The following is a 12929-nucleotide window of genomic DNA, read 5'->3' on the forward strand; positions in this document are numbered from 1 at the left end:
ACTTTCTGTCCAAAACCCAACCACTTTGCGGGTATCCCATGGGTACCAGACCCAATGTAGGGCTTATAGACCAAAGTGAGGGAAGGATTGAATGTTGCTGTGAACCTAAATAGGGATTGGGAAGAGGGATGCCTCTTGGCCATTTTTTTATACCATTCTAAAAATGATGCTTGATACTTATGTTATTAATAGGGAAGAAAAATATTTTAGGAAGACTGACATTTCTTCTGGAAAAGGTGGTAACCATAATTGAGAAATGGTTCATCAGAGTAACAAGTTTTCTCTTCAATCTGTCAAATCAGGACTGTGTAAAAAATAGATTTATAATAATTTTGTAAAGTTCACTTTTCTACAAAACCCCAAACAAATGCGCTAATCTCAAAGAGGGTTTATAGTTTTCCTTTAAAGGGTCACTAAAGTCCAATTATTCATCTTCTCAAAAGCATGTGTTATGTATGTTCCTAGGTCGAACACATCCGAGGACGATTTATTCTGTACATTTAAATGATCAGATACACTGATGTTCTGTCAGTCCATTTGCATTTAGGTTAGGTGAAGCCCACATGCTGTAGTCAAGCTTACTCAAGTCAGCTGGCAGTGAGTGTTTTGTAGGGATATGGAGACCACTTTGGAGAAAAGCCAGTTGGCATATTCTTAGGAAAAAAATGCAGTCTGCGAATCTTGAGAGACTGCAAAAATTGTCTTTCTTTTTAAGTAGCAACTGGGCCACTTTGCTTTTTTCTATTTTTTGAACTGCAAGTCGGATTCTCATGAAATTATACAAGCCCGCAGTATTTTTCTATTATAGCAAAATACAACAAACGTTGCAGAAACTCATACTTATAAAATATCAAAGCACTTGTGTGTGCAGAACTGGAATAAATCCATTTGAGTGCAGATTTATGCACAGCCCATTAAACAGGGGGATAGGACAAACTGTGCCAGAAAGTGTATAAGAAAAACAAAATGCTATGTACATGGAAGCCTTTGCAAAAAAAATGAGAAATGTAGTTTCTCTGCACATGTAACTAGTCATTTGAAAATGCTCTATTTTATTGGCATTCATCTAACTTAACAAGGCATTCTTCTTCTTGGATTTGTTTTCTGAAGCTGGGCTCAGGGTAATGTCTGGAGAAGTTCCTTAATAGTGCAAAGCATGTCATCATAACCCAACAATTGATATGATAGGAAGCTGAATTCCTATTGTGCAAAGCTTTGCTTAACTGATTCAGTCCTGCTACAAGTCTAAGTAACACATATTGTTTCTCTCTGCTGCATACATTCTAAAGAGTTGCTCTCATATACATAGGGTTGCACACAATTTATGTCATCTGCCCCTGGATTCAGGATAGCATGGGAAATAAAAAGCACAGCAAAGTTTAGCACTTGTGCTCATTATGAGTGGAGGGTAAAAGTCACACAGTAACAGATTACAGCAATAAGTTGTGTCTAGAGGACTGAATGGTCACAGCAGGGCTATAGTTTCATAGGAAGCAGATAGATAATAATGTAATTGGTACATAACTTGTACATATGCTTTATAGTGTATAGACTACAGCAAGTACACGAGAAGGCAGGTTTATAAGAAATTCAGTATCATCATAGATGATTTAAAAACATGTTTTGTGTTCAAATAAGAAGAAAAACATGTTTTCTTTTAGCGGCTCATTACGGTAGGTTTGTCAAAGCATGAAAATTTTGACAGCAGTTCCGCATTTGTAAACTCACATTCCCAATCCCAATTCATTTTATTGGATTATTAGGGGTATATATACATCAACGGGTGAAAAGAGAACAAACTAGATTTAACGATTATCAGGAACCTTGTTCAGCTATAGCACCTTTGGATGCACAGGTGGATAGGTGTTCACAGATGCCATTTTGGGGCCTGGGCTTTCTGCTGAGGAAGCCAACAAGGAAGTGTGTAACAAGTCCATAATTGAGGTACCGGCAGGGAACTAGAGAATACGTAGACAGAGTCAGACGAAGAGTTCAAGAAAGGCAGCAGAAATCATAGTCAAGGGTTGGGCAGAAGTCAAAACCATGAATTCAATTCACAAACAGTAAAACTGGAACCAGTTTGGGCAATTTGGACCTTGCCTCTCACTTTCCTAGAATCCAAAATTTGTTGAACCTCAAATTCTTGGTGATCATGCAGAATAATGGGAGCGGGAGTCACAAATGCTTCCTGTGCTTGTGGGATCCAAGAAGTATTAAAAGGTTTCTTTGTGAGCACCATAATAGGTGCCACTGTCTGGGAAAAATTCTTGATGAATTTCCGATAAAAACTGGCAAATCCCAAAAAGCGTTGAATGGCCTTTAGACCAGAGGGAACAGGCCAATCAAGAACAGCAGAGTAGGGATGGGCGAATTTGACCCATTTCATTTCGCCAAAAATTCACCCACCCCTACAGCAGAGACTTTACCAGGATCCATCTCGAAGCCAGAAGAAGAAATTATGTATCCCAGAAAAGAAATCATGGACTTATGAAATTCACACTTTTGAAGTTTAGCGTAGAGACAATTCTCCCTTAATTTGAGTAAAACCTGTTTCACTTGAAGATGATGATCAGACATGGAGGAAGAGTAGACCAAGATATCGTCCAAATAGACTATGACACAGGTTTGCAGGAATTCCCAAAGAACATAATTGATGAGGTCTTGGAACAAAAACACTAAATATTCATAATGGCCATCCCGGGTGTTGAAGGCCGTGTTCCACTCATCCCCTTGACAAATGCGAATAAGGTTGTACACCCCTCATTAGTCCAACAAGCTCCCCTTAGCCGATCAAACAATTCAGGAATCAATGGCAAATCAAAGGGTAATGGTTCTTAATCTTTATTTTATACGGTAGTTGATGCATGGTCTCAGAGTGACACCTTTTTTCTGGGCAAAAAAGAAGCCAGCACCAGCTGGAGACGTAGACTTTCTGATAAAACCTTTGGCCAGATTATCCGAAATATATTCCTTCATAGCTTGCGCCTCAGGCATGGATAAGGGATATGTTCTACCCCTAGGAGGAATTGAGCCAGGAATCATGTCAATCGGACAATCATAGGAACAATGCTGAGGCAGGACTTCAGAATTTTTTTTTTTGAAGACGTCAGCAAAGTCTTTGTAGACAACAGAAAGACGTGGACTGGATGCAGGAAGCAAAGAAGTGGCCACAGGAAGAATTGACGAAGCCATACAGTTGGAGCGACAGAACTAAGTTCCCGGTGGACCAGTCAATGGATGGGTTATGGAGCCTGAGCTAAGGGAAACCCAAAATTATGGGAGTCTCAAGGCATTGGATCAGCAGGAAGGAGATCTCCTCTTCATGCAGACTGCCAACACGAATTAGGACTGGGACAGTAGCAGAGATGAGAACACCTGGTGAAATCGGTCTGCCATCCACAGCCCGGGCAGAAAGAGGAACCTTGAGAGGTACAGGGCTAAGACCACAGGAGTTAGCAAAGGAATTATCCCTGCCACTCCGGAATCCAGAAAGGCTTGAAAACGTACCAGACAAGGTAGAAAGGGAAGCAGGGATAAACATACGAGATCGGTAGGAGACTGGGAATGCAGAAATCTTTCCTAGGTGAGACTCCCCCCCCCCTCACACCTAGGCTGGAACGTTTCCCTGATTCTGAGGTCTGGTAGGACAGGTTCTCAAAAAATGTCCAGCATGGTCGCAGTACACACAGAGAACAGCATTTCTCCTACGGGTTCTCTCCTCAGGAGTTAAGCGTGTAGCTCTGATCTGCATAGTTTCATCGCAAAACTTTGATGTGGGAGCCACAGAAGGAGGAAACTCAGACCTGACAAAAGAGGTAACCAAAGGTTTGCGGGCATGGAACTTAAGTGAAAACTTCTCCCTCATCCTGGAATCAATATTGACAATGAAGATCACGAATTCTTCAAAAGAAGTAGGTAGATCAGCTCATCCTTAAGATCCCCGGGAAAGCTGCAATAAGAGCATCATTGTTCCATGACACTTCTGCAGCCATAGTCCGGAAATTAATAGCATATTTGGAGTCTGTATCAGATCCTTGATTGATTTTCATGAGACGATCTGAGGCATTCAGTTTCCGGCCCAGAACATCAAACATTTGACAAAAAGTGGAAAGAAAAGCCGTGGAATCATGTACCAGGGGATCGTCTCTGACCAACAACAGAGAAGCTCAAGCAAGGGCATTCCCCTTCAGAAGGGCTATAATATAAGAAACTTTAGCCATTTCGGTTGAAAATGATTTGATGCGAAATCGAACTGAATCTTGCATTGAGTTAGAAAACCACGACATGCATCTGGACCACCCCCAAAATGAACAGGAGCAGGAATCTTGGGAACCTTGGCAGGTGCAGGCTGTGAAGAGTGAGCCACGGACACAGAAATTTGAAGTGACTCAAGACGAGACATAATACGCTGTAATGCTTGAGCTCTGGCTCTCCAGACACTTCATCATTACATCGAAAAATCCTTCCATGTAATGGAATAGAAGCAGCAGCCTGGGAAGGTTCCATATTGGCCAAAGCTAACTGTAACAATCTCGTTATCAGGAACTTTGTTCATCAATAGTACCTTTGGACGCACAGGTGGACCCTGTGGGTTCCGGTGTCTACCAACTCCCTTTTGGGGCCCCGGCCTTTCTGCTGCGGAAGCAAACAAGGAAGTGCATAATAAATCCGTAAGCGAGGTACCGGCAGGGAACGAAAGAAAGCGTAGTCAGGCGAAGAGTTCAAGGCAGGCGCCAGAAATTGTAGTTAAGGGTCAGGCAGAAGTCAATTTACAAACAAACGCTTCGGTAAAACTGGAACCAGCTTGGGCAATTTCCAAAATGGAGACTTGGCTTTTAAAAGTGCCAATTTGGCACTAATTTTCAAATTGAGTGCCTCTTTGTGATGTCATGACGCTCTGCGTCATGACGCCTGTGTCATAGAGGCCGGGAACCCGGAAGTGTACGCCTGCGCACCAGCAATCTCTGAGAGATGTGCGGGCAATCTCCTGGCACATCTTACGCTACATTTCATGATATATATCATATACATATGTCCTTAAATATCCTATGCAAGTGAAGAGAGAGCTCAGCAGTTCCCCTCTGGTAAACTGTTATAGCTCTATTTTCATGCTTTGATAAATATATCCCATAATGTCAGATGTTAATACTAGCTTTTCAGTACTGTGATTTCCAGTTATGCTTGATTAAGGCCTGTATGTTAAACTGAAAATGCAGCTAACCTTTTATCATAATTCGTTTGGTTTTTGAAGGCATCAGTGGTCTGGAAAAACTCAGCCAGTCTTTATAATCTCCATATACTCCAATATCTTCCAATTCAGCTGTTTAGAGAAAGCTGGTGTATTAAATGTGTATAGAAATCTGGAATAGGTGACATCTCCCTTTCCTTCAAAATAGTTTTCAAAATAAATTTTTCATGCATTTTATGTTCTACTTGGGTGAGTCAAAATAAGTGAACTTATCAGGCGCTGTAATAACAAAACATTTTTCTCAAGTCCCCGCCTATTGTTATTAATTTCAGATACATTTTGATATTTTTCTAAATCCCTTTTACATGTTTTGCAGCCTGTAGTATTAATTACTTAATCCTGTATTGATTGGTCTAGCTCAATCCCTTCCAATCAGTAACAATAAGATTCTATGCATTGATATATATTTTAAGAAACAGCTAGATTGCAGTTTTTTTTTATATTTCTGAGCATATCAACTCTTCAACATTTCACCCAAAGACTGAGTGCTTTGCATTACTTACCACCCCAGTTTTCCTGAAATACAGCTTCATATATAAACCTGGCCCTTTAAGATAATGTGCATCTAACAGGCCCAAGGTATAAACAAGGCAGATGGACAGACAGGGCCATAACAGATTTGGGAAGGGAGGCCCCATTTCCTTATCAAGAGTTGCAGGATTGGGCTCAAGGGGTTATGTAGACCAGGTAGTGATTGCCTAAGAGCCTGGGAGAGTAGGTTTTTCTGAAGAGAGGGGAAACTATGAGGACACCATTTTACCTTAGCAGCCATGCCTGCCCTCCGTGAACGTGGTTGGAGAAAGGGTCAGTGGGGCACGGATTCAAGGCTGCTAACGCAGCAGGGCTAGATCATTTGCACGACGGGCAGAAGTTAGGCTTAGGCTAGTGGTTGTGGAAGCCCTAGTCTCTTTTAAGGCATTCTGTCATGATTTTTATGGTATTGTTTTTATTTCTAAATTACACTATTGACACTGCAAACAATTCACTCTACTGTGTAAAAATGTATTCCTGAACCAACAAGTATATTTTTTTTTTTTTAGTTGTAATATTGGTGGGTGGGCAGCCATCTCAGGTCATCTTGCTTGGTCATGTGCTTTCAGACAGAGCTGATGCTGCACTATGTTTGCAAATGCATTGAGTCTGACTGGTAAAATGGGAGAGCTGGAGGTGCTGGTGCTGGAGGGAAAATATGATGTGATTGGTGTGGCCAAAACATGGCTGAATGAGTCGCATGACTGGGCAGGTAATATCACTATACCTAATAAAACTATACTTTGTTTCGGAAGGACAGAGGCAATAGAAAAGTAGGAGGGGTATGTCTGTTTGTTAGGAATTTAAAAGCTTTTATAAAGGAGGAGGTTATGTTAGAAAATGGGTGGGTGGAGTTCTTCACCAATTGTAAAGATTCCAGCAAATTATTTGTAGGTGTATGCTATAGACCCCCTAATGTAATTGACGAGGAGGAAGCTAAGCTCCTGATGCAAATAGAAAAGGCTGCTAGTTTGGTTAAGGTAATGATAATGGGGGATTTTAATTATCCAGATATTGACTGGAGCAACAGTACTGCCAGATCAGTTAATGGAAACAAGTTTATAAACTTGTTACATAACAATTTTATGGAGCCAACCAGGAAAAATGCTATTCTGGATCTAGTGATCTCAAATGACCCAGAACTTATAGCAAATGTGCAAGTCATTGAACCCCTGGGTAATAGTGACCATAATGCTATATCATTTAATGTCTGGTACAAAAAACAAATATACACTGGGGCAACAAAAACCATGAATTTCAGAAAAGCTAATTTTAGTGCCTTGAGGGCTGCCCTTCAGAGAATTGATTGGAGCATTATGTTTTCAGCTAAAAACACAGAACAGAAATAGTTGTCATTTAAAATATTAGTAAATCATTACTGTTCTCAATTTATTCCCTTAAGGAGTAAATGTAGAAGTTCTAAGAATCACCCTATGTTGCTTAATATAGAAGGAAAGAAGTTAATAGGAAAGAAGAGAAAGGCATTTAAAAACTACAAACTGTTAGGACAGAAGCTGCATTTAATGATTATAAACACTATAATAAATGTTGTAAATCAGCAATCTGGAAGGCAAAGTAAGGAAATGAAGAGTGCATTGTGGCGGAGGCTAAGACTAACCCCAAGAAGTCTTTTAAATATATTAATAGTAAAAAGATGCAGGTTAAGAGTGTTGCTCCAGTAAATAATGGTACCAGTATGGTTGTAACAGATACAGAAAAGGAAAATGTGCTAAATCAGTTCTTTTCTTCAGTGTATGCAATAGAGGAGTCTGAATTCCCAGGCTTACTTCATAGCTTCACTGATGGCTCAGCTCAATCTAGTCAGTGACTGACTCAGGATATGATCCATAATTTAGCTTTAATAACAATTAATGTAAACAAAGCTCCAGGGCCTGATGGCTTAGACTCCCGGGTTCTAAGAGAGCTTAGTTCAGTTTTAGGCCAACCCCTATTTCTGATTTTCTCAGATTCGCTTTCATCTGGTATGGTACCTATGGATTGGAGAAAAGCTGATGTCATTCCAATATTTAAAAAGGCGTCACGATCTCATCCTGGCAATTATAGGCCACTAAGTTTGACATCGGTGGTGGGCAAATTATTCGAAGGCTTGTTAAGGGATCACATTCAAAATGTGAATGGCATTATGAGCAACAATCAGCATGGCTTTATGAAGGATAGGTCATGTCAGACAAATTTGATTGCTTTTTATGATGAGGTAAGTAAGATGCTGGACAGTGGGAGGGCAGTAGAAGTGATCTATTTGGATTTTGCCAAAACGTTTGATATCGTTCCCCACAAACGACTGCTTTCTAAACTAAGGTCTGAAGCCATTTGCACATGGATAGGAAACTGGCTACAGGATCAGGTACAGAGGGTGGTTGTTAATGGTACATTCTCTGCTTGGAGTAAGGTTCTCAGTGGGGTCCCTCAGGGCTCGGTATTGGGTCCACTTTTATTTAACTTGTTCATTAATGACTTAGGAGTGGGTATTGTAAGTAATGTATCAGTTTGCAGATAACACAAAACTATCCAGCCCAATGAATTCCATCCAGGATGTGTCATCCTTGCAACACAATCTTGACAAACTGGCAATCTGGGCAGCTAAGTGGCAAATGAGATGTTGATAAATGTAAAGTCATGCACCTGGGATGTAAAAATATCAAAGCCACTTATCCAACTTATGCAATGCCAATCAGCAGCATCAAGGGCAAATAAGGATTTGAGCTGTATTAAAAGGGGCATAGATTCACGGGAGGGGGGTCATTCTTCCACTGTATAGAGCACTGGTAAGGCCCCATTAAGAATATGCCGTACAGTTTTGGTCCCCATCACTCAAACAGGACCTTCTCTGCACCCTATCTATAGGGTGCAGAGAAGGGCAACTAAGCTAGTAAAAGGTATGGAAAATCTTAGCTATGAGGAAGGACTGGCCAAATTGGGGATGTTCACGCTGGAGAAGAGGTGCTTAAGGGGTGATATGATAATTATGTATAACTATTTAAGGGGATCATATCATAATCTCTCTAATGCTTTATTTACCAGTAGGTCTTTCCAGATGACACAAGGTCACCCATTCCAATTAGAAGAAAAGAGGTTCCAGCTAAATATTCGGAAGGGTTTTTTTACAGTGAGAGCTGTGAAGATGTGGAATTCTCTCCCTGAACCAGTTGTACTGGCTGATACATTAGATAGCTTTAAGAAGGGGTGGGATGGCTTTTTGGCAAGTGAAGGAATACAGGGTTATGGAAGATAGCTCATAGTTCTAGTTGATCCAGGGACTAGTCCGAATGCTATTTTGGAGTCTTGAAGGAATTTTTCCACCTCTGAGGCAAATTGTAATTTTTTTTTTTTGCCTTCCTCTGGATCAACTGGCAGACAGGTTAAAAAAAGTAAAAAGGTTGAACTTGTTGGGTGTTTGTCTTTTTTCAACCTAACTTACTATGTTACTATGGAACTGCTTTCTGACAGGCTTATTGTTTCTCCTACTCAAAGTTACTGAAGGAGTCACAGTGGTACATGAAGTTTTACTATTGAGTGCTTTCCTTATATGTACCAGGCAGCTGTTATCTGGTTACTTTCCCATTGTTCTGCTGATGGGGGGAGGGAGAGGGCTGACATCACTTCAACTTGCAGTATAGTTACATAGTTACATAGTTAAATTGGGTTGAAAAAAGACAGTCCATCAAGTTCAACCCCTCCAAATGAAAACCCAGCATCCATACATACACCCCTCCCTACTTTTAATTAAATTCTATATACCCATACCTATACTAACTATAGAGCTTAGTATCACAATAGCCTTTGATATTATGTCTGTCCAAAAAAATCATCCAAGCCATTCTTAAAGGCATTAACTGAATCAGCCATCACAACATCACCCGGCAGTGCATTCCACAACCTCACTGTCCTTGAGTATAGAGTGACTGAAGTTTATGAGAGCACAAGACTGTGGGCTCCTGGGAAACTGACAATATGTTTAGCGCCATGTCAGATTTCAAAATTAAATATAAGAAAAAAAATCTGTTTGCTCTTTTGAAAAATGGATTTTGCCAATTGAATTTTCTGCCAATTGGGGACCCAGGTTTGAAAAAAGTTTGATATTGATGTAAACTAGGTATAGTTGAGCATATTGGTTATGTAAAGCAAATTTGCTGTTAATAAATGTTCTGCAAGCCTGCAACCTTTTCAACCCAACATAGTGTCAGTTTGAATGTTTTAAGTAAAGGGCAGGGCCAGGCCAAGCCAACATAGTGCAGAGGCACCCGGTTGTCTACCCCCCCCCCCCCCGGTGCATGCGTCATAAGAAAATAAAGGATGGAGAGGAGGAGGGAGTGATGGAGGGAGTGGAGAGTGATAGAGGGGAGGAGAGAGGAGGGAGGCGAAAGCTGCAGGGGAGCAAACCACCCCACCAGCCTAGGGGTAGACAGAAGACTTTTGAACAGGTACCTGCCCAGCACCCCCACATCTCTGTGCCCCAGGCAGGTGGATCTTCTGCTTACCCCTAGTTCCGGCCCTGGTAAAGGGGCCAGTGGGATGAGAAGGATTTTGTCAGGAAGAAGGGCTCCAACATTGACTCTGTCCTTGTCATGATATTATATCCTCCCTCCACCTTTTTCATGCACTGTACAGACTTGAATTCACTGCATCCTGACACTTCATATTTGAATACCTAGGATGTCAAAGTTCTGTTTAAAGCATAATACAGAATTATATAGTTATGGCTTTTAGGATCAGCTGTGAGATCATACAATGACTGGGAAAAAAGAATAAAAAGGTGCTACAGAGTACCAATGTAGATAACTCACCAAATGTAAATTAGGGAGCGGCAATCTGAAATAAGGCAAAAATATCAAATGTAGCTATCCAGCACTTAAAGCAATCCACAGGGCCAAAAAAACCATAAAGTAAAAACAATGTTTATTAATTGAATTTAAAACATACACATCTCCATAAGACCTACACGTTTCGTGCCCTACAGGCACTTATAATTTTTTTTTTTTTGCCCTGTGGATTGCTTTGAGTGCTGGATAGCCCCATGTGTTATATCTGCATCATACAATGACTGGCCTACAAAGCTAACACTTTCAACTTGGGAAATCTTTTTATATAGCTATTTATTTTTCAGTGCGGAAATCCAAAGCAGCAGATGAAGATCGTACGCACAAGGCAAGATGGGCCCGAGCTGAATATCATCGACAATCCTTACGAGCCATTCAGAAAGGAAAAGTGGCAGGGTTGAGCAATCTGTTCCAAACTGTTAATCTGAACAATGGTCAAGAATTCAGTCAGGAAAACAACAGCACACCTCAGCTCATTAAACTCCAAGTACCAGTTGGGTGAGTTTTATATGCACTTTGTGTTATTGCTATCTTTTACCAACTAAAGCGTAAATATAATTGCAGGTGGTAAATAACTAGAGTTAATAATCAGTGGCAGAGGATGTTTAGAATGTGACAGTACATTTTTTCTTTAACTGTTATTGTCCTTAAGTCATTTGACTCGTAATATGATGTGAACTATGATGTTTCTTTCCAATTGTTATTATTATTATTATTACTATTATGTGCTTACTGATGAAATTAACTAATTTCATAATTTTAGCAAAATGTGGGAGCGACCAGCTCGACCAATATCCAGAGATGTCATTGTACGATGGTTCAAAGAAGAACAGCTTCCACGAAGAGCTGTAATGGAAAAGACTACTGAAGTTGTTGCTCAGTGGTTCCATGGTAACACTTTACTGAATGTTTTGTTGTAATGTTTTACTGTAATAGAATGACCATTTCTGAGTAACTTTTTAATTGGTCTTCATTATTTGTTCTCTCTATTTTTTAAAAAAAAAGAAAATTGGCCTTCTTCATCTGACTTTAAAATGAGGATCACTGACCCCAGCAAATAGCTGCTTAGATAGTGGTGTGTGGCTCTGTTCTCAACAAAAGTCAAAAATATCAAAAAAGAGAAAATAGCTGTAAATGTATAGTTTACAAGATGGTCTCTTACCAAGGTAGATACCCTATATACTCGAGTATAAGCCGACCCGAGTATAAGCCAAGGTACCTAATTTTACCTATGAAAACTGGGAAAACTTATTGACTTGAGTATAAGCCTAGACACAACTACAGCCCTGTCTCCCAGCAGCGCACATTCCGCCAAAGCAACCCCCCCAACAATCAACCGGACTTCTTTGCAAAGTTGATGGTGACAGAGAATTGCCAAACGGATTACTGTGTGTATTGTCCCACTGTCCCACTACCATGTGCAGAGGGTGCTGTGTGATATTGCCATCACTGTTAATCTTTTGTACAACCAACAGAGGGCGCTGTGTGATACTGCCATCACTGTTAATCCTTCATATAACCAACAGAGGGCGCTGTGTGATATTGCAGTCACTGTTATTCTTTCATATAACCAACAGAGGGCGCTGTGTGATATTGCAGTCACTGTTAATCTTTCATATAACCAACAAAGGGCGCACTGTTATTCTTTCATATAACCAACAGAGGGTGCTGTGTGATATTGCAGTCATTGTTATTCTTTCATATAACCAACAGATGGTGCTGTGATATTGCAGTCACTGTTATTCTTTCATATAACCAACAGAGGGCACTGTGTGATATTGTAGTCTCTCCCCAAGCGAACTTTTGGTATAGGAATGATTAAAAGTGACTGCAATCTCAGCTACTGCCCAATGACTCGAGTATAAGCCGAGGTAGACTTTTTCATCACATTTTGAATGCTGAAAAACTCGGCTTATACTAGAGTATATACGGTATGTAGAAAATTCAGATTGGGAAGAGTCCATCCAATATTAAAATAGTATCCAAAATATTGATAAAGTTAAAAAAGCTTTATTAGGACATGCATAAGCCCAACGCATTTTGTGCCTAAAGTGGGCACTTACTCATAGGCTCACTCACTGACCCCAGCAGCTAAAAAACTAATGCTCTGTGAGGCTACAATTGTATTGTTATTGTTATTTCATATTGCAGGATTTAAAAGCATATAAAGGAGGAGGTTCATTTAGAAAATAAGGGGGCAAAAGTATAATGGGTAGAGTTCTTCACCAATTGTAAAGAGTCCAGCAATTAATTGTAGGGGCATGCTATAGACCCCCTAATGTAAGTGAGGAGGAAGAGGCGAAGCTCCTGAT

At 40.4% G+C, this 12929-nt stretch overlaps 1 protein-coding gene across 1 annotated transcript in view; it reads left to right on the top strand.

Annotated features, from left to right (window-relative positions):
- Positions 1-12929, top strand: part of sh2d4b.S (SH2 domain containing 4B S homeolog) — a 119868-nt gene that overhangs the window by 69655 nt on the left and 37284 nt on the right. The window contains exons 5-6 of the mRNA XM_018239461.2: positions 10905-11115; positions 11381-11508. Of these exons, the coding sequence (XP_018094950.1) occupies positions 10905-11115; positions 11381-11508 (339 nt within the window). The remainder of the gene's footprint in view (positions 1-10904; positions 11116-11380; positions 11509-12929) is intronic.

Source organism: Xenopus laevis, chromosome 7S, assembly GCF_017654675.1.
Source record: "Xenopus laevis strain J_2021 chromosome 7S, Xenopus_laevis_v10.1, whole genome shotgun sequence".
NCBI lineage: Eukaryota > Metazoa > Chordata > Amphibia > Anura > Pipidae > Xenopus > Xenopus laevis.